At 35.8% G+C, this 26,964-nt stretch overlaps 3 protein-coding genes across 3 annotated transcripts; 1 reads left to right on the plus strand and 2 right to left on the minus strand.

Moving 5' to 3' along the window:
• Nucleotides 1-243: 243 nt before the first annotated feature.
• LOC306879029 (general transcription and DNA repair factor IIH helicase/translocase subunit XPB-like) lies at nucleotides 244-14,260 on the minus strand. The gene is made up of 15 exons (XM_079431704.1): nucleotides 14,107-14,260; nucleotides 13,053-13,252; nucleotides 12,733-12,969; nucleotides 12,398-12,447; nucleotides 10,633-10,768; nucleotides 10,374-10,541; nucleotides 10,014-10,218; nucleotides 8,359-8,673; nucleotides 7,404-7,588; nucleotides 6,011-6,213; nucleotides 4,812-4,908; nucleotides 3,277-3,394; nucleotides 3,036-3,154; nucleotides 2,759-2,908; nucleotides 244-1,493 (listed from the first exon to the last, which is right to left on the minus strand). Exons 1-15 carry the CDS (start codon nucleotides 14,132-14,134, stop codon nucleotides 1,356-1,358), a joined length of 2,349 nt encoding a protein of 782 aa, XP_079287830.1. The 5' UTR covers nucleotides 14,135-14,260; the 3' UTR covers nucleotides 244-1,355.
• A 119-nt stretch (nucleotides 14,261-14,379) lies between these two features.
• On the minus strand, nucleotides 14,380-20,738 carry LOC306879085 (ribosome biogenesis protein wdr12-like). The gene is made up of 13 exons (XM_079431790.1): nucleotides 20,580-20,738; nucleotides 20,254-20,348; nucleotides 19,828-19,922; nucleotides 19,077-19,183; nucleotides 18,871-18,986; nucleotides 18,594-18,748; nucleotides 18,427-18,472; nucleotides 18,204-18,286; nucleotides 17,966-18,106; nucleotides 17,276-17,381; nucleotides 17,064-17,196; nucleotides 16,883-16,955; nucleotides 14,380-15,101 (listed from the first exon to the last, which is right to left on the minus strand). The coding sequence occupies exons 1-13, from the start codon at nucleotides 20,618-20,620 to the stop codon at nucleotides 15,024-15,026; spliced, it is 1,269 nt and encodes a 422-aa protein (XP_079287916.1). The 5' UTR covers nucleotides 20,621-20,738; the 3' UTR covers nucleotides 14,380-15,023.
• A 2,378-nt stretch (nucleotides 20,739-23,116) lies between these two features.
• Nucleotides 23,117-26,100, plus strand: LOC306878970 (transcription factor 23-like). The gene is made up of 3 exons (XM_079431612.1): nucleotides 23,117-23,357; nucleotides 25,140-25,418; nucleotides 25,561-26,100. Exons 1-3 carry the CDS (start codon nucleotides 23,205-23,207, stop codon nucleotides 25,669-25,671), a joined length of 543 nt encoding a protein of 180 aa, XP_079287738.1. The 5' UTR covers nucleotides 23,117-23,204; the 3' UTR covers nucleotides 25,672-26,100.
• Nucleotides 26,101-26,964: the final 864 nt, after the last annotated feature.

Genomic DNA, 26,964 nt, shown 5'->3' on the forward strand with positions numbered 1-26,964 from the left:
AGTGACATGGGGACACGTATCTGTGTTAGCTGGACTGGGTTACTTTCAGCACCATTGTGAGAAGAGGATTACATTTGCAGGCATGAGAGATCAACCCAGATCATTGCATTCACTAGATGTACAGTGAGATAAACAACAAAGACTTTATTTCCACCCTATATCTTGATTTTTGTTAAAGGGATAGTCCACCCAAAATTATTGAAAAAAATAATTTGGAAAGTGGAACATTTCTTCTTTTTTTTTTATAATTACAAAAAGAACTTGGCTTGCTATTCACATTAGGACAAATAAAAAATAATACTACTTTTACATTACATGAAATTCTAATGGAATAAAGAGTATTGTGTCATTTAGTCACCCTTCAGTTGTTCCAAACCGCTATGAGTTTCCTTCTCATTTGGAGAATAAAAGAAGATCTTTTCAGTAGTTTCTGGTCGCCATTGACTTTAATAGTATTCTTTTACATACAACGTATGACAATGGAGAACAGCAAGTGCTTGGTTAGCACTTACCATCATTTTTCAAAGTATCTTCTTTTATGTTTCACAGAAGAAAGAAACTCATACAGGTTTGGAACAACTTAAGGGTGAGTGAATGTTTACAGAATGTCCACTTTTGGGTGAACTAGTACAATTACTGAAATACTTTTTTTTAAGTAGTTAAAACTAACAGCTTTGCTATAAGAGATGCTGCGGCCAAACTCTGCAGAGAGCAGCACAGACTCAGGCAATTCACAAACACTCTCTCTCCAATTACTGCATTTTATTGGCTCAAGCCTATGTTACTACTTCTTTGGAATTGGTAAAAAAAAGTTCCACACAAGAGCATTTATATGAACAAAAACTAAAAAAATATAAGTGCAATAATTGATTCTCAACTGTTAATGCACACCACCCTCACTAATTGTATACATTGTTATTTAATACATTACGAACTAATAAATGAAAATTAACCAAGATTAATGTTCATCGACAATAAGATACCTAATGCACTAATAGAATCCTGCTAGAAACCAAAGTACATTTTATTTGCTAAACGTTTACCAGTACATTTCAAAAACAGGCTCCGTTTTGGCTTTTGCATACTGTACAAACTTCTTTCTTTACAATTCAGTTTCTCACAACAAATTCAAAGAAATCATTCTTATAATTACAAACATCCTGTTTATAATACTATACATATTAGATTTTTTCATCTTTCTGAAATTACAGCAGTTTTGCTTCTTTCTCAGTCTTTAAATTGCTCTGTCTGAGACAAGCAGCCATGAAGTGTCTTTTATTATGATGGTGGGCGTCCCAGGAAGTGGCCTGGTATCTCCAGATGCTGTGAATACATCAGCCGTGCCGTGAGTGTGTTCACTTGCGGAATCGTTTAAACAGAGGATGGACATTCTTGCCGGCTAAAGACTTGCCACTGCGGGACGTCTGGTATTCCATGTAGACGGTATCGTCTGCACCAGACATGGAGCTCATAGTTCCCATACGGCGAGAAAACTATAGAAATGGTTCAAAAGTGAAAAAAAAAACAATCCTTACTGACACATGTTAAGCAGGTTAACAAATAATCTTGACGCAATTATACAGATTAACCCAATCCTTAGAATGCTTGAATGAACGTCAATGCTATAAATCATAAGCAGAAAAGATGATAGGCCGTATGGATTAAGAACTAAAAGTGCTTAGCCTGTTCTCAGTTGACCTAAACATTTGATTTCCTCACTTCTGGCTTTTTCTCTTTTGTAGGATAAAAAAGGAGAAATATTGAAGATGTTTTCTATATATAATATTTTAAATGGAATGGAGTCTGAGGCTGTTAAGATCAAAAACTGACATTAAAGCATAAAATGAATCCATACGACTCTAAGGGCCAGATTTACAAAACTGGAACGCAATTAGAACGCAATTAAATAAAAACGCAGATGGGAGGGGAAAATTCTGTGGGTGATTTACTGACAAGGTGCTCATTAAAGAACACACGTAACGTCTCATTTCCATAATGACCAGCACAATCTACCAAGAGCAGCGCAAATTACCGTCTGCTTTAAGACATGCTTTTTTGGGGTGTTAAATAACAACAAAAAAATCCAGAAAAACGCATTTCGAAAAAGTTATAAATTGATTTGCATTTGAATGAGTGAAATAAGTATTTCTTTGTCAGTAGGCAAACGTACAAAATCAGCAGGGGATCAAATAATGTTTCCCCCAACTGTAAGTACTAAAATGACTAAATGCAATAAAACAAATTAAAGAAAAAAAAAAAAAGGTGTTTTAGAAATATTAAAGAATAAAAATGACAAAAACACCTAAATTACAAAATATAACAAATTTAAATGACAAAAGTAAATTCAAAATATCAATAAAAACTATAGAAGTAACTAAATAATACTAAAATAACACTTTAGAGGAGATTTTCGGTGAACAGCAAATAACGGTCTAATTTGGTCTGTTCCTCACGTATTACTTCAGAAGATAATGAACACAGCATAGAAGTTACACTACTTTTATGGGGTTTTTTAGTCTTGGAGCTTGACAAGTCTCAATCACTGTTCACTTTCTTTGCACTGAAGAAAGCAGCATGACCTATTGCTAAATATCTGCCTTAAAGTAAATGTCAAATGTTTCATTCTTGGGTGACCATTCTTTTAAATCTGAACAGAGACCAGCGTTTGTCATTTTTGTGGTTAATGATCAAGATCAAAACAGCACCTCACACCCAGCAAACAAATGAGGCGGCAGAGAGGAAAAACGAATGGAGATACCTGTGGCTTCCCTCCCACGTCTCCTATCACCACTTCCTCTTCTGCGTCAAGATCTGATGCTGCCAGAACTTTCTGCAAGAGCTGCTGCTGTTCCTCACGAGAGGAAAACATCAAGTCTTCCTCCTCCATCCCAGGCAATTTTGTGATCACCTAAAAAGAAATGAAAAGAATGAGATGTGACAGACTGAGACTCATTATTATTACTATCCAGTTTGTCCACATTTCCAATCAGCCTAATCAAATTCAGGTGTTTGCTGTTCAAATATGATCTTGAAACCTTGAAACTGTATCCCTGGTCCACCAGGAAGCGCTGTCTCTTGGTGGAATAAGCCATTTCCTGTGTGTCCTGAGAGACGAGTGAGTAAAAGTAAGCATTGTATTCTTCCGCAACCATACCTGTGCAAAAAAGATATAAGAGGTCAGTTTTAGTTTGTAATTTTGTCTGATAATTAAAAATTCATCCATTGCAATTCCTTCAAGGGTTGTTAGAGTCATGTTGACTTCCAATAGCCGGTTACCTTTCTTGGCTCGCAGCACTCTGCCCAGTCTCTGAGCTTCCTGACGACGAGAACCGCCGTGAGAGGAGATCTGGATTAGCACGTTTGCCTCTGGCAGGTCAAATGAAGTATCTCCTACCTGACAGAAGAAGAAAACAAGAGAAGACAGAATAAGAATGGAAGACGACAGCTGTTCTAATGCTCCAGTAATCAACAAGCAAACCAGCAAAATAGGTCTGTTAAAGTCAAAATGCCAAAATCTTCAATGTGAAACCAGACAAACGGAACAAATATGAGAAAACTAGAGCCAAAAAAACATAAGATAGACTTGGCGGTGTTGCATTTCAACATCTAACACACTGTAAAATACAATTTGAATCCATTCAGTTAGTTAAGTAATATAATAGTATACATTGTTAATTTCCTGGAGTTAAAACTAAAGTTTTATCACTAAATGTAGTTTAGAATGTGCTTTGATACAGGACGGATTGCTGTTATATAAGAGTTATATAATATTTTATAGGAGAATAAGGCAAAGCATTTAATGAAGATAAAAAGATGCAAATGAACCTATTTAAAAACAAAAATAAATATGGTGTTCTTTGTAATTGTCGATTTTGGTTTTCAAAGGCTTTTTTAGACATCCGTATAAATGCATTATTACATAAAAAAAAAGAAAAAAAGTATGCACTGTCTCTATTACATACCATCTTTTCTCACCCCTACCTGCAGACGTTTCCTATGCAGCTGCTCTTATCTTATTTGAATAGTCTGACTTTTGAGGACAATCATATCAGCACATGTGCATCGTGTTTCCCATTAAATCATTTCCAAACATTTGCATTAAGATAGAACGTAAAGTTAATGAAGTCAAGCAAACATCCCAGCACTCCTGAAACCAGTGTCTCAATTAGACAATCATACACAGACATTAATGTTTTGAACATTTGTTGGATGTAAAATTTCTAAAAATGTTTCTTTTTTTCCTCATATTTTTCTAAAACCTAAAGGCACATGTAAAATGAGTAATGCATTGTAATGCAGTGTAAAATTAAAGTGTGTAATATCTGCAGTACTGGCGTCATTAAAATAATGGTTATTTACTGCTTTATTTACCTTACCGTGATTCGTGGACATAAGGGTTTAATCTTGACAACATTCAGAAATGTGTTGTTTAGTCTGCTAGAATTTTAAAGATACATAGTTTTATGATGTTTTAAACAGCAAGCAGAGTGTTTGTTTTGTTAAACGAGTTATGACAAAAAAAAAAAGAGAAAAGCTGGCTTTTTTTCAGGTCATAACATCTTAAAAGCACCTCAAATGCAGAACTGTATTTGTTTTCTTGAAATATAATTGTAAATCAGCGTACATCACCTCTGATGAACTCTAAAAGTAGTGTTGAGTTTTAATTAAATTCTGCTTAAAATTAAAATAATTATTTTCTGACATACATTGCAGAATTTTTAAATTGTGTAAAAGAGGCTAAGAATTAAAAAAAAAGTTAAAAATACTAATCTACATTTTCACAGGAAAGTGAGTAAAGGTAGGCCACTTACCTTAGAGATGAATATGGTATTGATTTTGGGATTGTGTTTAAAGTTCTGAAGGATCTGCATGCGTTCTCCTTGAGATGTGGGTCCATAAATATACGGTCTGACAAGGAAGAACAAACGAAAATGTATGTGTACATATATGTACATGTATACCAAAAATAATTTATATCATTATGAGCATGTTGAAGAAAACATTTCATACAAGGTAGTTTACATGCTTACATATTTGCTAAAATATAATATAATACATAACTCAAACCATATTTTTAGCAGAATCCCATTGTATGTTATTATACATAAAAATTATACAAATTATATAAATAAAAATATAAAGAATCCACTGGAAGTTTGCAAACTTCACTGCACAAACTCTCAAAGTCCTACAGTGTCGCTTTAAAGTATGAGATTTAGAGTATAGCCTTTCGAACACACTTTGCACAATTTACAAGGAAAAGCCCGTTTTAGCAAAGTAAACCGATTACAGGTTGCACCAGGGCCAGTCTCATAGAATTGCCTTCTAGAACACTCAGACACAACCACAGGTTTGCATCATGGCCTTACAACATACACAGTTCTGAGAAGTACTCAAAAAAAGACATTTGAGGTTAATCTGAGCACATGCGGTGTGTTGAACCCTCGTGTAAGCTGCTCTTTAGCAGCTTTTAGTAAGTTTAGGACTTTGTTGATACTGCACATTTATGAACTCTTAACATGCCTTTGAGTAGCATTAAAATCCTGTCCTGAAAATACCCTAAAGGGCCTAGAAAAAATATATATTCTGCATAAAGAAATTGCATTTAGCAATATTGCTTAAACTTTTCAAGACGGACATAGCATGACACTGCGGCGATTTCAAATCAAGCTTTTTAAACTCATGTTCCATTCACTGAAAAACTGCACTACCCAAGAGAGTTCCATCAATAAGAAAAACTGCTTTTACAAACAAACTGCTGCTTGTGTGAACAGCAGATGTAATGCAATTTCTGGAAAAGCCAATCCGCCAATTTAACAGTAATTAACCAAATGTTTTATGTTTGAAAGCACCTAACAAGCAGTTCGTTTGTGCATAAATCAAGCTGTCTTTTTTTCAGGTTTTCAAAAACCTTTTAACTAAAAAAGGCCATTGAAAAAGTGGGAAATGACTATTGAGCTTTGCAACAAAGCACTGGTGTATGCATGTGTGTTTGAATGAGAGGGATTACTTGTTCAGGCGGATGGCATATTCTTTCAGAGCAAAGACGTTGTCGGCAAAGACGATGATCTTGTCATTTCTCCGCTCGTGGTAGTGAATCAGAAACTGACATGCACGGAACTTGTTGGGATTCATGGTGTAGAGCAGAATTCTCTTCTTCGTCTTTATGGCCACATATTCACGATAAAACTCAGGAGACATGGGACACCATACCTAGACGCACAGAGAGCAAGAGGGAAACGTACCGTAAGCGTATAGCACACAAAACAACACACCGCTCTTTTTCACATTTTCTACAAAACCCATCGGGTTACTTAACCCCTCCAATTAGCTTGATTAGCTACATGGATACACATATGGTTACTAATCTATGAAGCTTCTATTTAATGAAAACAGGTTAAAACGTATATGAAAGTTATTATATACATGTAAACTTTATCTATAGATTTTTATATACACAAATGAAATAAACTAGTGCTGTCAAACGATTAATCGCATCCACAATAAAAGTTTTTGTTTACATAACATATGAGTGTACCATTTATATTTATTATGTAAATATAAATACACACACACACATGTATATATTTAAGAAAAATAGAGGTTGTTTATATATTAAATATATTTATATATAATATAAATTGTTTGAATATAACTATATACATGTAAATATTTCCAAAATATAAACTGCATGTGTGTGTATTTATACATAAATAATAAATATACAGAGTAAACGCACATTATGAGAACAAAAACTTTTATTTTGGATGCGATTAATCGTTTGACAGCACTAAAATAAACAAAGTTTGAGTTTCTAAACATGACGTTAAGAGCTATAAAAGGATTTTTTTTCCTTTAGAATAATCAGATACTCTTATTTACATCTAAAACTGTATAGATATACTTCAGTTAAATACAAAATAGCAACTGTGAAAAAAACTAACTTGACTGCAACAGATTTTATTAAGTTAAAAAATGCTAAAAGGTTTACCAAAAAATGTGATAAATGCTTTGCATTGGAGTTTTTAAAAAATATTTATAGAGCATTTTTGTAAAGATGTTGTTCAGCGTACAGTGAACAGCGCATGAGTCAGCACATGTGGTTTTCTGCTCATGTGGCTAAAGGGTCTGCTGGGCTTTTGTTTAGTAAGATCAAAAAATTAATCATATTATAGGCAAAATAATAACTGTACTGTATTTTCTTTGTACACGAGGCTCCAAAGCCTCCCAACACAATGTTTCACAATTTAATGCACCTTGTTGACCCCCTGACAAGGTTCAGATGTCAACCTAAGTTCACATTATGAAACAATATCTTTTGTAGTCTTTTTTGTACTTTGTTCGATTTCTTTCCCGTTACATACTGTAATTGTTTCAGTAAGATAAATATTTCAAACCCTCACCTCAGCACACTGGACTTTAGCAATGTAACCATTGTTCTGTAGTTCCATCCAGTTCGCCTCATAGAGCTTCGGCCCAATCAGGAAGTTCAGATCGACAATCTTATCATCCTCTCTCACTAATGTGGCAGTGAGACCCAGTTTACAGTGAGCCTGGACTATTGTCAGAACACGGCGGAACATCTTTGCTGCAATACAAACACAAAACAGTCAGGAATCTGTATAATTTTCACTTATGTCATGTTATTTGAGTTTAGATAATTATTTTCACTTGTTCTCAATAAAAGTGAAATGCTAAGAGACAAAATTCCACCCATTTAGAAGATATTCCTCTGATAATAAATGTAATTTTGCTTCTCCACAATTTTCTGATTCAGATTTAAACAGCTAAAAACAACGGAAAACAAACATATGTGCTCGTTGTGAAGAACAACCTCATTGGTTCTGCTTATCATATTTGATGTGCATTATGTATGCGTGTTTGCTCAAATCTGAATAAAAGCCTAAACTAAATCTCTTCATCATATAAAGTGATTTCGGCCTCTTCAGAATACTAGGATTAAACCAAGTATATATTCATTCCAATAAATAAATATCCATTCATATAGACTACCTTTATAATGTCTTCATGAACTTTTTGAAGTTGAAAATAAAATGCTGAAAAAAAGTTAATTTTTAGGTGAAATATCCCTCCAAGAAAGAAGGTAAGAAAATGTCCCATTGTTAAAATATTTGCTGTTCAAAATTCAAAAACAGCAGTGATGTCTTTGTAATATCTCTATCTATCGTCTATCTTGAAATTACGGAAATTTCACGGTGGGTGGACCTAACTAGTGTGAAATGAGAAAAAGAAGAATCCAAGCGACTAAAAAAAAAATTTGCACTGACGACACGATTTGTCACTTGATATTTTATCAAGTCGCAGTTATGGTATGTGATGTTCACACACTAAACCTACCTGGGATTGTGTGCACCTCATCTAGTATAATGAGCCCCCACTCCTGACTTTTCATCCACTCCATGACCCTCTCAGCCTCCCATGAGCGTTTGGTGGTGTGTCCCAGCATAGAATAAGTACTAATGGCCACCGAGCAGCCAATGGGTTTGTCTTTTGCATCTGAAGTGAAACGGCAGATCTGGGAGTCATCAATGGTGGACCACATCTTAAACTGAGCCTTCCACTGTTCCACTGACACCGAGGAGTTTCCCAACACCAGACAGCGTTTACGCACTGTGCAGGCAGCAGTGACGCCCACCAGTGACTTACCAGCACCTGTGGGACAGAACAGTAGAATAACAAAAGACATCAATGTAGATTCATTTCAATTTATTTCAATAAAAACATTCAAAAAGCTTCTAAACCCGAGTTGCTCTGGTAATGTAGTCTTAAATTCTTTGATCTTGTACATGCAGTTTTTAAGCTTTGTAAACTTAAACAGTTGGTTTTCTATGGCATTAAGGTGCCATTTCTGGCTGTCAGTTTTTAAAGCTATGTGGAATGATGTAACTAGTTCAAATAGATTTGACTGAATTGCAAGAATGACTTGTGTCTTGAGAGCACAAGAAAAAATGGTTTGAAAATTAAAAACCAATCAACAATGTCTCGCTGTGAATGATATTATGATATTTGTAGTGGTGTCAAACGATTAATCGCATTCAGAATAAAGTTTTGTTTCCATAATATATGTATGTGTACTGTGTATATTTATTATGTATATACAAATCCACACACATACAGTAAATCTTTTGGAAATATTTACATGCATATACATTTATATTCTTATATTTTATATTATATATAAATATATTTAACATATAAACATAACAGTTTTCTTAAATATATACATGCATATGTGTGTATTTATATATACATAATAAATATACACAGTACACACACATTATGTTAACAAAAACTTTTATTTTGGATGTGATTAATCGTTTGACAGCACTAGATATTTATGATATTATAGCTGTCTTGGAGTTTTAAAACTAATTATAATAACTGTACAATTTCCAGCAATTATTAAAAAAGTATAAAAACAAATATCTAAAAAATAAATTAAAGAATCAATGAAAAATCATAAATTTAGTTACATAAAATCTGATTTAAATTTAAATTCATACTATTTTTTGTGTTTTGGGCCAATTAAAATGTTGGCAGAGCAAGCACAATAATCCTTTTATGGTGCAGAAATTATTCACTTTACCTTCAAAGCACAAGGTTTTAAAGTAAAAAAAAAAAAACGTAAAATAAATAAATTGTGCATTTCTGGAACCCAAGCAATGACAAAAAATGCTTTAACTGTTTTGTAAAATGAATATTCCATTAATAATTATTAAAAATACATAACCAGGTGGAGGTAGAACTACTAAATTTCAGTAAAGTCTATATCATAATTGTTGCAATGAGGGCATGATAGAAAATTGTATGAAATGACTCATTTCATATTATTTCATTACTCTTCCCTAATATCATTACTAAATTTTATAATTACATTTTCCAAAGGCGTGTCTGTTTAAAGGATGCACAACACAACACCCTACAGTCTAGGCATCAACGGCTTCTGGGAAGAAATTATTCAAACACTGTACATAAATTAAGAGATTATTTACCACAAGGCAGGACGATGACTCCAGATCGAGCTCTGCCGTTCCCAAACATCTTCCTCAGACTCTTTTCCTGATATGGCCTCAGCACAGCAGTGGGCTTCAGGTCCATGTTGATGTCTGGGTTCACTGTGTCGTTACGGAAGTCATATTCAGCCAGGAGAGGATATTCCAGCTGAATGCAACGTTTCTGAAGCTCCTCTATCATTTCCTAACAAGTGCCAGCACAAATATGAAGAAAGAATTAGATTACTGTGCATGAAATCTTCACTGAATAACCATTTAAACTAAACCAAGCCTGTCAGAGGAACAGTCGGGGTAAATTAACCCTAAACTCACAAAGAAGTAACATTCTCATTCACATACCTGACGGATCTCAAATGACACTGTTTGTCTCTCTTCCTCCTCCTCCTCCTCTTTATCCATCTGTTCGTAGTAACTGAAGATGTCCTCCGGCACCTGATTTCCTGTGCGCTGCCCGTCTGCAGGCTGGGAGGTGGATGGACCACCATTGTCCTGCTGAGACTTTGAGATCTGGACAGGACGATGGTACCAGATTAGTTTTGCTCCACTGTAAGTGTCTTAATGTTTACACCCAGACAACATGTTTTGTGCTCATACTTACTGCAGATTTGCTAGAGATGGTCTCAGTGATGAGCTCAGTCTCCTCACCCTCAGCAGACCGAAGACGACAGTCCCGAATCACTGTGTCCTGTAAGAGCCTCTGAATGACATCAGGGAACGCACTCTCCACAAAGTACCTGTTCTCAACACGCACACACACAAACTTAACCATCTGCACTATCAATGCCATGTAGTTGTTGCACAGTCTAGTTTTTATGAACTCACCAAAAGTTTGTGGTCAGTACAATTTTTTTATATTTTTACATAGCAAGTCAAGGATGCAATAAACTGATCAAATGTTGCAGTAAAGACATCTACAACGTTACAAAAAATATTATTTCAAATGAATGCTGTTTTTAACTTTCCATTTATTAAACAATCCTGAAAAAAAAAAAAAAAAAGTGTTTCCAGAAAAAATATTCAGCTGCAAAATCCTCCACTAACTGTTTTATAAGCATCGGATTAGTATCGTAAAATGATTTCTGAAGGATCATATGACACTAAAGACTGAAAAACAGCATTTAAAAAAAAAAATTAAACAGAAAACGGTTACTTTTAAATTGTAATATTTCAATATTACTGTTTTTACTGTATTTTTGATCAAATAAATGCAGTGAGCACATGACACTCTTTTAAAAAACATTTCACAAAAATCTTACTGAACGGTAGTCCACAATAAACAATGAAATTTCGCCATTAAATTTACATTTATGTTTCTGAATCAAGTACATGCAGTCTTAAAGGAACACTCCACTTTTTTTGGAAATAGGCTCATTTTCCAACTCCCAGTTAAACAGTTGAGTTTTACCGTTGTTGTGCCCATTTTCAACCCTCTGCCAAATTATTACCCCTCTCGTTGAAATCTGATTGCCTAATCCTAACCCCACTAACCCTAACACCTACCAATACTAGGGGAGTAATAATCTGGTCAGAATTCGGCATAACACCGTTTTTGAATCCATTCAGCCGATCTCCAGGTCTGGCGGTAGCACTTTTAGCTTAGCTTAGCATAGATAATTGAATCTGATTAGACCATTAGCATCTTGCTCAAAAATGACCAAAGAGTTTCAATATTTTTCCTATTTAAAACTTGACTCTGTATCCTAGCTGGGGACTACGTTCAGGCGCTGCGTAATATCATTGTGCCTGCTGCACCCATGGTACGTGATAACATGGTAAATTCCTTGATTATTACGCCAGAATGAGAGTATAGTTCCAAGCCATATCGGCCTAGAAAAGCACAACTTTTCATTTTCTGTCAGTCTTAGTACACAATGTAACTACAGAAGAGTCAAGTTTTAAATAGGAAAAATATCGAAACTCTTTGGTCATTTTTGAGCGAGATGCTAATGTCTAATCAGATTCAATGATCTATGCTAAGCTAAAATTGCTACCGCCAGACCCGGAGATCAGCTGAATGGATTCAAAAACGGTAAAACTCAACTTTAACTCTTGGGGAGTTGTAAAATGAGCCTATTTCCAAAAAAAATGGAGTGTTCCTTTAAGATTCAAAGCTAACACTTCACATCCAAGTTCAGCTGAATCCAAAGAGTATCCCTAGCCAAAACAACACCTGACTTCCTCTTATCTAAATACTATCTGCTATGCTCAAAATGCCACCAGATGTCAGAACTAACATCTAAAACATTCAACAGACCATAAGCGATATGTAATATTCAATATACAACGTGCTCACACGTAACTAATTATGTAACCTCTCTTTAGTAAGAAGTAAAGAAAGAGGAATCCATGTAGAACGAACTGACCTGTTGTGTTTCAGGACCAGTTTGACTTTACCGTAGCTCACTGTGCACAACTGCAGGAGAACAGAGAGAGTAAAAGAGTGGCTTTGATATATAAAAAAATTGTTTAAAAAAAAAAAAAAAAAATTTTTACATAACATTTATGCATTTAGCAGATGCTTTTATCTAAAATGACTTACAAATGAGAAACATGCAATTCAACAGAGTTGTAATACACACTTTTTTGGAGTGTGAGTGTGTAGTGCAAGTGCATTTGTTTAAGAGTATGGAGTGGTTCCCACAATCATGGCTCACACAGACTTCACTTCCAGCACACACACACACACACACACACACACCTTAATAAACTGCACTATGCCGTCTGGCACAGAGGTCTTGCTGAGTTTCTGTAGGTACTCTATGATGTCAGAGGTCTGCAGGCCGACGCTCACAGCAGCGTATAGAGAGTATGCCGTCAGCTTGTACTCGTGCACATGGGTAGGTCTGCACACCGGCTCTGATATGGCCACCAGGAAGTCCTGAGCGTATTTATACACGGGAGAGAAAGCCTCTAGGAAGATGTGACCATCAGGAGCCTATAACAGTCAAACACATACATAATGGGATAGTCGTAGCTTCTGTAGTAACTGCCTAATAAATCAAGGATCTTTAGTCTTACCACCCATAGGGGCCGGGAAGTGTGGTCATTCTTGAGAAGCATCTGTAGTCTGTAGTCTTTGGCTCCATACTCATCCAGTTTAGTGCTGGATTCCTCCACCTGCTTCCCAGCAGCTGCTGGAATGGCCTCCTGAGGCTCACTGCCCATCACCTCTTCATCATCCTCTTCCTCGTCATTATAACGTTTCTTGGACTTTTTATCTAAAGTGAAAAAACAACCACTTAAGCGATTTTAGAAGATCTGGTTATAGATTAAACCTTGTCTGTGAGTTCCAAAAAGAACCCGAAGACCTCGCTGGTCTGGTGTTTTTAGCAATAGTTAAGTTAATAGCATTTAGAAACAATACCTGGATCTACACTTTAACATCATTTTACAAAGAGTGTCTATAATGTAAATAATTTACTAAATAAATTATTCTTAAGTGCGACTGTGAATGTAATGATTTTTTGACAATTAATTTTTATTAACTGCAGTTAATTGAACGCAAGAATTATTTTATCCACCCAAGTATTCCTATGTAATACTAATTTCATAATTACTAATATTGTCGTTGAAATATGATTAAAATGTACTGCTGAATGCACTGACAAGCAAAAATGACTTAAGATGCAGAGTAAAACTTTTAATTGGACATTATTGCAAAGTGCACTTTTACAAACATTCATGAAGGTGTACTTTGAGGCAATATTATTTGTATAGTATTTTAACAATGCAAGCGCCATTTTAATCACAACTATTATCTTAAAGTATGTTCTTTGTGTATTTATACACACACACACAATACACCCTTTTAATATATTCACTTATATCCACTAGAAGTACACTACACTCGCAATATATCACATTGTAGTGGAAGAGCAGGATTGAGCACTCCTGATTTAGGCAGTCTGTTTGGATTATTATATAATGATATTACTTTTGAAAATAAATCATTTCATGTTATCTTTAACCCATCATGCCATTAGTTAGACATGGCAGATAACAGCAGGTCTTGCATGGTCCATCAAACTTTGATTAAATTGTGTTTATTTCTAAAGCATGGCATGCACCTTACCTCGATCACTCTTATCTTTCTTCCCCATGGTGTCAGCCCTAAAAAACACTCTCCTGTTATGAATTCAGAGGTGGTTTAACACATTTTTATATCAAAACGCAGGCAGCCATATCCAGCACGCTCTTTCTCTACGAATTAAACGGTTGAGGAATGTAAACTAACCCAGAACTCTACCGCCACCTGCCGGCTGGATGCTCACTGGCTGCTCTCAAAAAAATCAAACAACCACCGAAATATTCGAAATGGCGTGAAATAAAACACATTCACCATTTTAACTGTAATTTAGAATTTATTCCACTTCCATACAGTCCCAAAATCAACATTATCTGGAATAGTATATTTAATGACAGGAACAATCAAAATATATAGTTTCAAATTCAAGGTTTTAAAACTACAGAACACTTCACAATTTACCACAAGTAACCAACACTAACTTTTATGATTTGTTATGAAAAGGCAACAGAGTAAAAGTGACACATGGCTGGTTTCAGACACTGTATTCAGCATTAAATATCACTGTGAACAGAAACATAAGACTATGTGTCTTACTCATAAAACATGAGCAGAACTTATTGATTTGAGGGTAAACCCGTTCTGTAATTTGTCACATTGAATGAGGCAATTAAGCCTAATTCTCTGAACAAAAGCTCATCAAATTAGAGCAAATGATTCTTGAAACCATTCATTCATATGTAAAGCACTCCACTGAACTGAATGTGACAATGTAGATTGGTTTTACACACGATTTACACAGAAATTTGTTCTATGTGTTTGTCTCTCTTAAGGCTGTGAGGTTGTGTTGTCTGTTTGTAGCTGGCTTATAATGTACATTTTTTTGTTGGTGATAAAGTAAAAGTTGCTTATGTTCTCATGGCGATTCTGAAGAAAAATGACAGCTAGCACCAGAGAAGAGTGTTCTACGCTCCTGCATCCGAGACGCATGCCGAGTATCTGTATGTGTAGAGTTTGTTATCTGCTCCTCCACTCAAAATCAGCTAGAAACAAAAACAGACAGAGAAAAGAAATTGTGATAAATCCACAGAAATATATTTCAAGTTTACTCACTGTTAAAGACCCCAAGAAATGGTTTAGCATAGTTTTCTTTACCGCGTTGATGTATTTTCTATTGAAACAGGAAGTAGGTAAAGGACATGTCCTTACTGCCAGAAAAAAACCCTAGACTAATGGGTTCTATGACTATGAGTTTCTAGTATGAGTTAATGTTTTAAACCAATTTTATTTATGGAAAAAGAAGGCCAAAAAAAAAAGGCCTTTGTGTACAGCAGGGGTAGTCTCATGTAGCCAGACATTCAGACTGACGGCTGAAGGTCTGGAATAGATGTCCGCTTTCATTGGCCAAGGCCCGCCCATGAGGCCGTTTGACCGACATGTCAAACAACCAATCAGAGTTCATTTCGTTTAACGTCACGTTTCGGGGCGTGGAAATGTCGCCACAATAACAAACCGGTGTGTGAAACTCTCGGATGTATTTTAAAGATTCTATGCCGCGAACTCTAAACATTTCACATACTTTTAAAAATCCAGTGTTTAGTTGACCCTGATAAGTGTTTGTCGTCACATTTGTAAACACGACGGCTTTCTTCTTTCGTGAGGGGGTTTGGCGCCACGGCATCTTTGTTTCCCCGCGGACGGAAAATAAACGCGACACTCGCGAGAAATGTAGCCTTTTTAGGATAGAGCCTTCTGTTTGAGAAACACCCCATGTAGTTTTCAAATTAGACTGACGGACGTAATTAGCTGGATCAGGTGCGTTTAATTAGGGTTGGAGCTAAACTCTGCAGGGCTGTAAATTCGACTGCATAACAGTTTCACTGCAATTCATATTATATTGTTAGAATTAAAGAACAATAAACATAATACATATTACCGTTGCACTTATCTGTACAAAGTAAATGCAGTTATTTTTAAACTGTTGTTGACATCCTATCTAAAATGTTATTTAGGCCAAAAAAAACAACAATAACGTTACCACTTTAATAAGTCTTGCGATATCCGTGCGTACAAAGTTTCTGCGTTATCCTCTTGTTCAATATTCTCAGGGTCTGAATTGATATGGCAATATTGACGAAATTGCTGCTTTGGCAAGGGGCGGGGCAATACTGAAACGCCATCTAAGCTGTTCGCCACTCACAACGCACTGGGACAGCTAACCAATCACAACACATTTCGTTTTTCGGAAGGCGGGGCTTCATCAAACCTGGAACTAATCGAGCCGTTTGTGCCAGGCTGGGGAGAAAGGTATTGTAATAATGTAAATTCTGTGAAAAATAATGCGATTTTTGAACCACTAAGCGTGAGAGCATGTTCTACACCCCCAAAACAAAATCAAGACTTTGTAAAAGAGCATAATAGGACCCCTTTAATGTAAGTAAATGTAATAGGCTAACAACACGTTAAAACATTCTAGCAGTATGCTAAATCATGCAAGAAACATGCTAGCAACCTGCTAAAACATGCTAGCAGTGTGCTAAATTGTCTAGAAATAAGCAGTGTGATAAATCATGCTATAAAACATGCTAGACATGAGATAAAACACACTAGCAGTGTGTTAAATCATCATATCTTGACAATTTTTTGAACCATTTTAAACTTTCAGTCTAGATTTTCTGAAGCCAGTTTGTCTACAAACTTTACTATCTAGTTTAAATTAAAATGTTTATCACACAGAATATTCATCTCGGTGTGAACAACTGATTTGATTTCTTTTGGCATTTAACAGTGCTAGTAAAACAAATATTTGGATGGATTGTCATACCCCATTCTCTGTCCAGTCAACGCACAGTACTTTGTCTTCATGGGCAGCGAGATCATACAGTGGAGCTTTACAGCTGTAAAGAAGAACCCAGGACTGTTAGGGACAGACATGCGGGAACAGGATGGTTTTGGGTTATAATGTTATAATGTATAATGTTATAATGTATCTGTAAGTCACACACCTCCTTGTGTCCCACAGTTTGACCACATTATCTAGAGATCCTGACACCAGCTGATGCTCGTGAGATGGAGACCACCCGACTGCCGTCACCCAACCGTTATGGGACGTTAGAGACAGGAGAACTAGAGAGCCGTCTGGACAAAACGAGAGATATGAGCAATGAAAATAACTTAGTATGAAAGGGCATCATTATATGGGATCTCCGATAGCCACCTTTAGATCTTGGGTCCCATAGACGCACATGTCTGTCGGTGCTGCCCGAGGCCAGACGGCGACACAGTGGAGAGTATGAGATACAGTTAAAAACCTTGCTGCCCATCTGCAATGCAAGAACATCAGTCTGTAAATCCAACAGTCCTTAAAGGTAATGTGTGTATATTTTTCATTTCTTAAAATACATTCTCCTGACCCAACTTAATATGAGGATGTGGGGCTTTGTGATTGTTGATAGTGGCTACTACACTTAATTTGTCCAGAGCCCCCACCATCACAATAATTCTAATAATTATTATACAATTTATTACAATAATTCATATGATTATGTATAAATAAGTCAAAAAGACTGTTATAAGTAAAAATGGAAAAAAGTATAAATAATAATCATAAACTGTTGTTTATAAATATTGTTTATAAATCATTTATAAAATACATGTAACTTTAATGTTATTTATAAATTGTTATTTAGAAACAACAACAATTATTATTATTTAAAACTAGCACATAAATAAATTTAATTAACATTTTATAATGCTCTCATGTCCACATCTGTTACACAAAGCTGACACTAGGGAACTGAAAAATGTAATATTTTCTTAGAATTTTTTTTTAATCACGTTTCAAACAAAAACAAATGGATCTAATGAGTCTATTACTTTATTTCTATAATGAACTGATGTCACTCACTATTGTACTCTTCTGTCCACCAATCTCTGCATCCCATAGACGGATTGTGTGATCCCATGATGCACTGCACAGCACCTCAGCGTCCATCCAGAGCACAGAGGACACTGCCTCATTATGACCAGAAAAAGTCATGAGGGGAGTCTAGAGCAGATTAACATGAATTTATAAAACTGCAAACTGCAAAGCATTAATTAATAACAAGAGTCCTTGTGTCAAGAACATGCATAGAGATACTAACCCGCGTGAGCCCCATCTGCTCGGTTTTCTGTTTTTTGCGTGGCCTGTTGGGTTCCTCTGTTTCATCCTCTTCCTCTGTTGGCACTGAGGACAACAATAACACAACTCAGCTTTTTTCTAAAACAATTACTTGACATCATTTCATTGTTTTCTTTTTTGAAGGTGTATGTTTATCTTGTCTTTCTGAATTAAACATCTCATTGAATCTTCTAAAGGAAACATACCTGCTGACCATATCTTAAGCATTTTGTCCCATGAGCCACTGCAAAACTGAAGAGAAAACAAAACATGAGATCCACATACAGTGTGTCCAGCAAACTAAATGAATGATGATGTTTTTGGTTAACATTAGAAAAGTCAAACAGACCGAAAGAGAGGCAAACACACAAACCTTCGTCCTAGTGGGATCGACGGCAACTGTGTCTACACTTCCTGCGTGTCCACGGCAACAGTGTCGGGCCTTCAATTTGTTCCGTTCGGAATTCCACTCCCATAATATGATTGTTTGATCCAGAGATGCGGTCAGGAGCAGAGAGCTCAGACCATCTAGAAGCCACAGAACCATCGAACAGAAAGAGAACTGGCAAATTCAGAAACCTCATGCATCATTAACTCTTACAAGATACATACAAATTACATTAGGCATCTCATACTGAAAAGATTCTAACCTCTCTTCACCCAGGCTACATCCTTCACAACATCGCTGTGTCCAGCCACAGTCATCACTGCCTTCCCTTCCATAGACCAAATCCGTGCAGTCTTATCATAAGAGCCTGTCAGGATCCTGGGATTCGCGCAGAGGAAAGAAATTTATATATCAGCCACAAAACTGTCCAAGCAAATTGATTTCGGTTTAGTTTTGCATGAAAGGCACCATTCAGAATCTGCCTCCACTGAGCTGATCCAGTCATCGTGCATGATACACTCCTCCGGCTGCGGGGCAGTGAACTTCTCAACATATTCTATTCCCACCACTTCTTCCTGTAAGCATACACATATAACACACATGAGCATTTAACCAAACTGCAAATATGTTTCACTTTCGTAGCAGTTTAACCATTAAGCACAGCTTGAACTGAGTTAAACAATTACACCAAATCATATGGATTACTTTTACAACGTCTTTTTATTTTTAACTATTTGAATCTACAATTTTTTTTTTTTGTAATACATTTTAAAATGTAATTTATTCCTGTGATGGCAAAGATAAATTTTATCAGCGATTACTTCAGTCTTCAGTGTCACATTATCAGTCAGAAATCATTCCAATATGCTGATTTGATGCTTAAGAAATATTTCTTTTATTATTAACAATGTTAAAAACAGTCGTCCTGCTTGTTATTTTTCTATGTTGTTTCAGGATTTTTCAAAGAAACATTTATTTTGTAAAAAAGTCTTACAGGCTTGAACAACATGAGGGTGAGTAAATAATGACAATTTAAATTTTTGGTTTAACTCTTTCTTTAAATTCAGTCTTAAATAGTCTGACTGAAACAATACGTTACTGTCAAGCAATCTGATTGGAGCTTGTAATTGCAGTGCGCATAATATGAGTCGATGAAGAGAGTGTAGGCGGTCCATAGATGTGTGCTGCTGGCGAGACTACATTAAATGCATTGCCATACCGTTGAGATGTTCTCGGTCTCCATGTGACTGGCCAGTGAAGTGCGCAGAAACTGGCCTTGAACCAGGAAATCAAACTCAACATATTTGTGTCCATCTGTAAAAAGAGACATGAGTGATGTGAATGTAATCAAATGACAAATAGAAGGAAAACATAATCAAGCACTGCTGCTCCAAAAGTCAGAATCTGGGGCTGTATTACAGAAACATCCCAATTTAAAATCCCAACCCATCCTATCTGTTTAGTGACCATGGAGATTTCATCGAGGAAATGAGAAAGTCAAGAATTCAGACGTTTCTGTATCTTTAAATCAATTCAGAATCTTATTATTAAATTCTACACATTGTTTTGAGAATGATTTTGAGTCAGTGTTATAGTAGGCAAGTATACTAGGTGACCAAAAAGAATGAACGGTAAACAAGCTGACCATTCTTAGCTTCCAGCAGTTTGTTGATGACACCGCTGAGGTCCGCCACCTCCGAGGCAGCAGGGATGGAGAATGGGACATCATCTATCAGATACCTACAGAGAAGAGCATGAGGAGAACATCTCACATCTCCTACAAACACAGCATACCTCTACTTATCTTTAAAAACTGGTAAATACCCACATCATTTTGAGCACAGCTTATAAAGAGACGAATTTCACTATATAAACACTATGAATACTACTAAGCAAAACCCGCTGGATATCTCATATCTAGCTAAGCTAAACGTTTCAGCCGTTTGTATTATGCACACCAAATATACTTACTTTTTGTTTTCGGTGAAGAACCGGGCCTGTACCTGCGACATTTTATCTTATTAGGCTGTAACTATTTAGAAAACGCATCTGATTACTGGCGAACTTCACTCTGTATGGAGCCACTTCGCCACCATGTGGTTCCCAATCAATGCGTGCGGATGAAGACATGGCAGTCGAACACAGAGCAATCGATGGTCGACAAATGCGCTAGCAACTGTTGATGTCTGAGTTGAGTTACATCCATTTAAAACAGTCTATGATTTAAAATATAAAGCGACTTGGATTTCCAGTAAGAAGACGGGATAAATGTTGTAAAGTATGATTGTTGCAATGCAAACCCATTTTAAAATTGACAGAATTTTAAGAGAATCAAGAGCTGATAAAATGTAAAAACTGTAACTTGAATGCAATGTAAGTCGCTTTGGATAAAAGCGTCTGCTAAATGCATAAATGTAAATGTAAAATAACGAGATGAAAGGTTCTCCCCTGCTTCTCAGATGTTTCCCTGAAAAAAACACCAATAATCAAATGTCTAGACTGAGATATTAAAGAGATCACAATGTCTAAGTACTCAGATTTACCAAAAGCCACATCCCAAAACACTTTCACCTAACAAGAGACTACATTTTAAATAAAGAAAATGACACATCGCCTATTATAAGGGTCATTAAGATATTTTCAATGAAACATTAAGTGCAATCCTGTCCCAAAACTGTTTTTTTCATTGCATGTAATAGTATATGTAATTAATAAAATATGTAATAAATATATATTTTTAAATAATGTCATAATTTATGTCACACATACGCACTGGTTTCCATGTTTTATGGGGACATTCCATAGACCTAATGGTTTTTATACTGTACAAACTGTATTTTCTATCCCCTAACCCTAAACCTACCCAACACAGAAAACGTACTGCATTTATAGATTTTTTGAAAATGTCATTCTGTATGATTTATAAGCTTGTTGCCTCTTAGGGACCAAAACAAATGTCCCCATAAGGTATTCTTATCCTTGTGGGGATATTTGGACCCCATAATGAAGGGAATACCAGGTAGACACACATATACTGTATAATATCAAAAAATATAAAAAATTAAAAAATGGGCCAAGCAAAAAATAGATAAATATTTTGCTTACAATATTTCGTCCATTTACAATTTTAAGCACTAATTACTGGTGACTTCTTGGTTGTCTTTGCAGGGAAAAAAGTCTGATCTTTCCTCTTTAGATAACATTTTTTCAGTCGTGGGAAGCAAGCCATTTTGCAATATACTCTTATATTCCAAAGCATTAACTGACTTCTCACAGTAAAGCAGCTCACCATACCAGCAGGTGAAAAGGCTTCCCCATCTTCCTCCATGCTTCACTGTGGTAAAGATGCATTCAATATTGTATTTCTCACCAGACCTTCAAAGACACCACTCTGGTGCATCACCATGCAGCTCATGTTTTATCGTGATTCATCACGCCACACAATTCTGCTGAACCACTCTGAATCAAACTTCTCATATTCTGTCAAAAAAAAAAGTTTTTGTTCAGTTTTTGTTCAGACAGCAATGGCTATTTGCATTTGCTTAATTCTTGCTAACTTCCTTACCAGTTAATTGTGGTTAAAGTCATTAAAAGCTAAGTGTTTAGCCATTTTTGTTGTTGCCCAGGATTGTATATATTTATATATGGCCCTAAAATACACACAAAATAAGAAAAATATAGTTTCTTTTGATTTTGGGGTGAAATGTGACCCAGGCATGCTCTGCCAGGTTTTGTGATTGCCCTCATGCTCTTATATATGTTGACAATATTTTCATATTTAATTCTATTGTTATTTTCTCTAAGGAAGATCAAAATATGTGGTATATTTGAAAAAAATATGTATATATATTGAGCTATATGAGAGCAACTTCTGAGCAATAATATTTCCTTTTGAGAAGTAGCTAGTATTTTGAAATTTATACTAGACTAAACTTCTGTCACTAGAAACTCTGAATGCATAGTTCAATAAAGTGTGCAAGTACAGAGGAACTTTGTTCTATTTTCTCTTCAAATATGTGATGTTTTATCAGCCAGTAGCAGTTAAACAGCAGATGTGTTAAGCATATCAAACTTTGTTTTTTAATATAGCCATGTCCTTCCTGTTCCTGTTGTTGTGTTGTTGTATACATCACTGCTTCCAATGAACAGCAATATTTCATGTTTTCGCACAACAACATCACATCTCTTTATCCAGAGATCCTTGACAAACATGTGCCAAGCGGTCTAATCAACACCCATCAAGCTGACAGCCGACATAGTAACTTTGCATTGTTTAGGTCACGTCGTCCCAGCAGGCCGAGGGGTCAAGGTTGCGTCTGCTGCGGGTCCGCAGCTGCGAGAGGCCTCTCTGCTTTTCCCAAGACCCTCCGCTGTTGCCGACCTGCCTGGGGACACCATGAAACTCTCCTGAGTCCGCTCCCTTGGCAGTGAGCACCCGTGGGAGGCAGGGCAAGAGATAACGTACCGCTTGAAGATCCCCACATTACCTCACCAGATAAGGCAGAGGGAGGGGATGGAGCCGAGCGGGGTGGACATTGGGCCTTTGGGTGGAAGAAAGGGCTGAACCCCTTCAAGCATTTCGAAGGAGACGCTCAAATGCTCAAATCGCCGGTGGTTCTCATGGCAGAGCGAGCGCTGGAAGAGGATGTGGCCCAGGAGAGGAGAGACATGGGAGGAAAGAGTGTGCGGACGCAGAGATGGACACAACCATGCGTGAAACAGGCAACACATCGAGAGCCAAAGAAGTGGGTGAGTGAAGGAAGAAGTGGTTTGCACTCAAAAGGATTGAAAATGTTTGGTTTATAAAGAGTAATGAGACAAGTTCATGAGAATCACGAGTTGTGCATCAAAAGTGAATATCATGCCTTTTCACATATTGTGATTGTATCCCAAATGAGTTCAAATGAATGGATTTTTTAATATTAATAGATAACTATTATTCTAAATAAATATGAACAAATTATAAATTATAAATAATGTTAATAAATAAAAGAATCATTCTACAGCTATTAAAAATACTTCAAATTTTTTAACATTTTTGCTTGAGTTTTTTGCTGTTAATATAATTCATAATAGGAAATTATGATCTGCACTCACGAGATTTGTATAGCGCTTTTAACAAGGCAAATTGTGTCAAAGCAGCTTTACATCGGCTTGATATAATGCTGGGTGTCTTTATATCAGCTTTACAGTATTTAGACGGGGAAATAGTTTGTCAAAATAGTGTCATTCTCCTCTGGCCAGACAAAATCAGGAGTTTAATCTAGGCTAAAGCAGAGTCAGATTGTGCAAAGGACTCATCTGGTTCCTGTGGTCTTGTCCCGATGGCCGTCTTGGAGACAGGGTCTTCACTGGGGATCAGACTCTGGGGCTCATCTAGGTGTGTGAGTGCGGATCATAATTTCCTATACTAAGTAATTTAACAGATTAACGCACCAAAATAAAAAGATCAAGTAACGGAAGAGCGCGGTGCAAACGACATTGTTGAAATATAATTTATAATAAAAAATAAAAAAATAAATAAAATTAATAAAAAATAATTGTATTACAATGAAAAAGGCTTTTTCATTAGTGGTCTCTTTTGAACCTCAAATAAAAGTTTTCCAAACCTCTTTAAGTATATTTAAATACCATTTACTAACATTTAAATGTATCATTTTATACATTAAAAAAATTGTGTGGAAACAATTTTTCACTCAGAAATTGCTAGTAAATTTCACAAACAATTACAAATAAACAGCCATCATCAAATTTTGAAGAAGAAAAACTGAAATAGTATTTTCTTGTCAAATATACTCCATTAATCTTTGTTTTATTTATAACTTTGGGGGGAAAGTTTTAAGTGTGCAATGGGTAACACTTTATTTTAAGGTGTCCTTGTTACATATGTTAAGTGTACTTACTATTATAATAACAATTTATTACTCATAATTACATGCAAGTAACTCTAAGCCAAACCCTAACCATATAATAAGTACATGTAGTTAATTAACATTACTCAATACTTAAATGCATAATTACATTGTAACAAGGACACCGTAAAATAAAGTGCAACCGTACATTGTACTTATATTTTAAAAACACATGCAGATAATTACAGCTGTATTTAAAGTAAATACATCTGCAATTACACTGTTGACTTACCCATACCACTAAACCTGTCCCTAAACTACCCATATTCCACCTCAGTAGCAGCAAAAGTGCTTTACAGTCCCACATGAACACAATTAATCTTTTTGGATAGCACTTAATTTTACAGTCCTTTTCCACATATTTACTTATTAGCAATTACAATAACTGGGTAATAACTAACCCTGAACCTACCCCTAAACCTAACCTTAACCCATATAGTTACTTTATACTACCAGTACTTTCTTGGGTAATTACACTGTAATTACATGTACTTTTTTATATAACTAGCAGTTTTATACAACTAGTAATTGAAGATGCCTAATGGAAAGTGGGGCCCACCTCTAAAGACTCACAAAACATGCTAAGAAGTTTTCCCTCATTCCTTTTTTATTGTGCTAGGTGAGGTCTGGACTGATAACTCCATCCAGGGCATGTAAGACCCAGAACTCTCCTGAGAATGCAGCGAGAGAGAGGAGTCGTGTTCGGAACCTTAGACAAGCCTTCCACAGCCTGCAGGCTGCTTTACCCTCCGTCCCTCCAGACACAAAACTCTCCAAACTGGACGTCCTGGTCCTGGCCACTAACTATATCGCCCACCTGACCGAAACCCTGGACCAGGGTGGGATGTTAGGGGGCCAAACCATCCTGCAGAGAGCAGAGTACCTGCATCCTGTGAAGGTGAAAGTTGATCAATATTAGGCCAGAACACTGTCTGTATATAGTGCTATATCTCTTTAAAGTTTTACATTATTGAAACATTATTCTAGTTTTTTTTAAGGATTCAATTTCTTGAGTGATGGACTTGTGTCTTCTTTAACAGAAATGGCCCATGCGTTCTCTTCTGTACTGTGGGAACATAGGAGAGCGACTGACAGGAGCACAGATCAGTCCGGAGGCATCGTGCCCCGGTGAAAGCAGACTAAAGGACTGAGAAGATATTGAGATACTCACCAATTGTTAGAAAACACTGATGCATTTATTTTGTATATACGATCCACTTCTTTAGTTGTTTAGACCACTCCAATACTAGATATTTCCACATAATTTTCCTTTTATTTTGATTAAACACTAGTCTGTAGTTGTGTTTATATTCCACATTTAAACTGTAGTCGGTTGTGAGAGAAAATATGGTCTGTGGTAACAGACATTATGCCACATTATGTCAATAGATATTAACCTGTATTATTGAACAACAAAATGCATATGTGGGTCAAAAACACATAACATCCACTTTGAATATATACATTAAGTAGTCTATTCATTTGCATTCAAGAAATTACTTAATGAAGTCAAATAATTGTTTTCACAATTTGTATGTTATTATTATTAAAAAGGTTTAATACAAAGAAAATGAGAAATTATAATACGTCCCAAAAAATATTTTTTTGTAAAACTCATTATATATATATATATATATATATGTATATATATATATTTTGACATTTTTAGTAAATAATTTAGGTCATGGTATATTTTGGATTTTGATCCACTGGTTTCTAGTTATAGTTGTAGAACTAACTTTTAATCTAGAATATTCCTTCATGTTCTTTTAGAGCATAACTAAATGAACAGGTCACTTTATCTCTGCTGGCTGTCTGTATCTTGAGTGTTTGGGTTTAATATGCATGTTTTGCACTTGATAGTAATAAAATGAATGTCTTGATTAGTGGGAAGGGAGGATTGTTATAGGGAACACTTGGCAACCACACATGAGTGGAGAACCCCCATGTCCTCTCAATCATGGGTAGCTTGGCAGAGCTGCACTAAAAACACAGCTTTTCTTATTTATTTAACTGCACAAATCCCAAATCATTCAAAATTATTAGAGGCAATAAAAACTAATGCAAGAATAATTTCCCTTGAAACACAAAACCAATGAGGATGTACTGCCATATTTGGTGCCATATTAGCATTCAACATGTAAGATACTTTACCTTCTTTTTCTGTTGAGCTTGAAAATGAGTGACATGGTCTTAATTCTTGCAATGCACACGATTCTCACGCTTGACTGAAGTTATGTTATTCATTATTTTAAAAACATTTGGGTCTAATGCTTGAAATTCATTAAGGACCATCTTTAACACTGTTTAATCCATGATCCCAAATGAGAAAAACATCATGTTTTAGTCCAAGAATAAAATGATTCTTTTATCAAAATAATGTGTTTTGAGAGACTTCATTGCTGTAGAAGATAGCAGAAAATATTCCAAAGGGACTTACATGT

The sequence above is a fragment of the Barbus barbus genome (genome assembly GCF_936440315.1).
Source record: "Barbus barbus genome assembly, chromosome: 13".
In the NCBI taxonomy this organism is placed as follows: domain Eukaryota; kingdom Metazoa; phylum Chordata; class Actinopteri; order Cypriniformes; family Cyprinidae; genus Barbus; species Barbus barbus.

What these genes read in the sequence shown, in the direction of transcription:
- LOC306879029 (XM_079431704.1), bottom strand. Translation starts at nt 14,134, where the DNA reads ATGGGGAAGAAAGATAAGAGTGATCGAG. An exon ending in CCATCTCTAGCAAATCTGCA is followed by an intron (nt 10,542 to 10,632) that starts GTAAGTATGAGC and finishes CGTCCTGTCCAG; the next exon opens with ATCTCAAAGTCTCAGCAGGA. An exon ending in TATGCCATCCGCCTGAACAA is followed by an intron (nt 4,909 to 6,010) that starts GTAATCCCTCTC and finishes CTTCCTTGTCAG; the next exon opens with ACCGTATATTTATGGACCCA.
- LOC306878970 (XM_079431612.1), top strand. Translation starts at nt 23,205, where the DNA reads ATGCTCAAATCGCCGGTGGTTCTCATGGCAGAGCGAGCGCTGGAAGAG. An exon ending in ATCGAGAGCCAAAGAAGTGG is followed by an intron (nt 23,358 to 25,139) that starts GTGAGTGAAGGA and finishes TTATTGTGCTAG; the next exon opens with GTGAGGTCTGGACTGATAAC. An exon ending in AGTACCTGCATCCTGTGAAG is followed by an intron (nt 25,419 to 25,560) that starts GTGAAAGTTGAT and finishes CTTCTTTAACAG; the next exon opens with AAATGGCCCATGCGTTCTCT.
- LOC306879085 (XM_079431790.1), bottom strand. Translation starts at nt 20,620, where the DNA reads ATGTCGCAGGTACAGGCCCGGTTCTTCACCGAAAACAAAAA. An exon ending in TTCTTCACCGAAAACAAAAA is followed by an intron (nt 20,349 to 20,579) that starts GTAAGTATATTT and finishes TCTTCTCTGTAG; the next exon opens with GTATCTGATAGATGATGTCC. An exon ending in GCTTAAGATATGGTCAGCAG is followed by an intron (nt 18,287 to 18,426) that starts GTATGTTTCCTT and finishes TGTTGTCCTCAG; the next exon opens with TGCCAACAGAGGAAGAGGAT.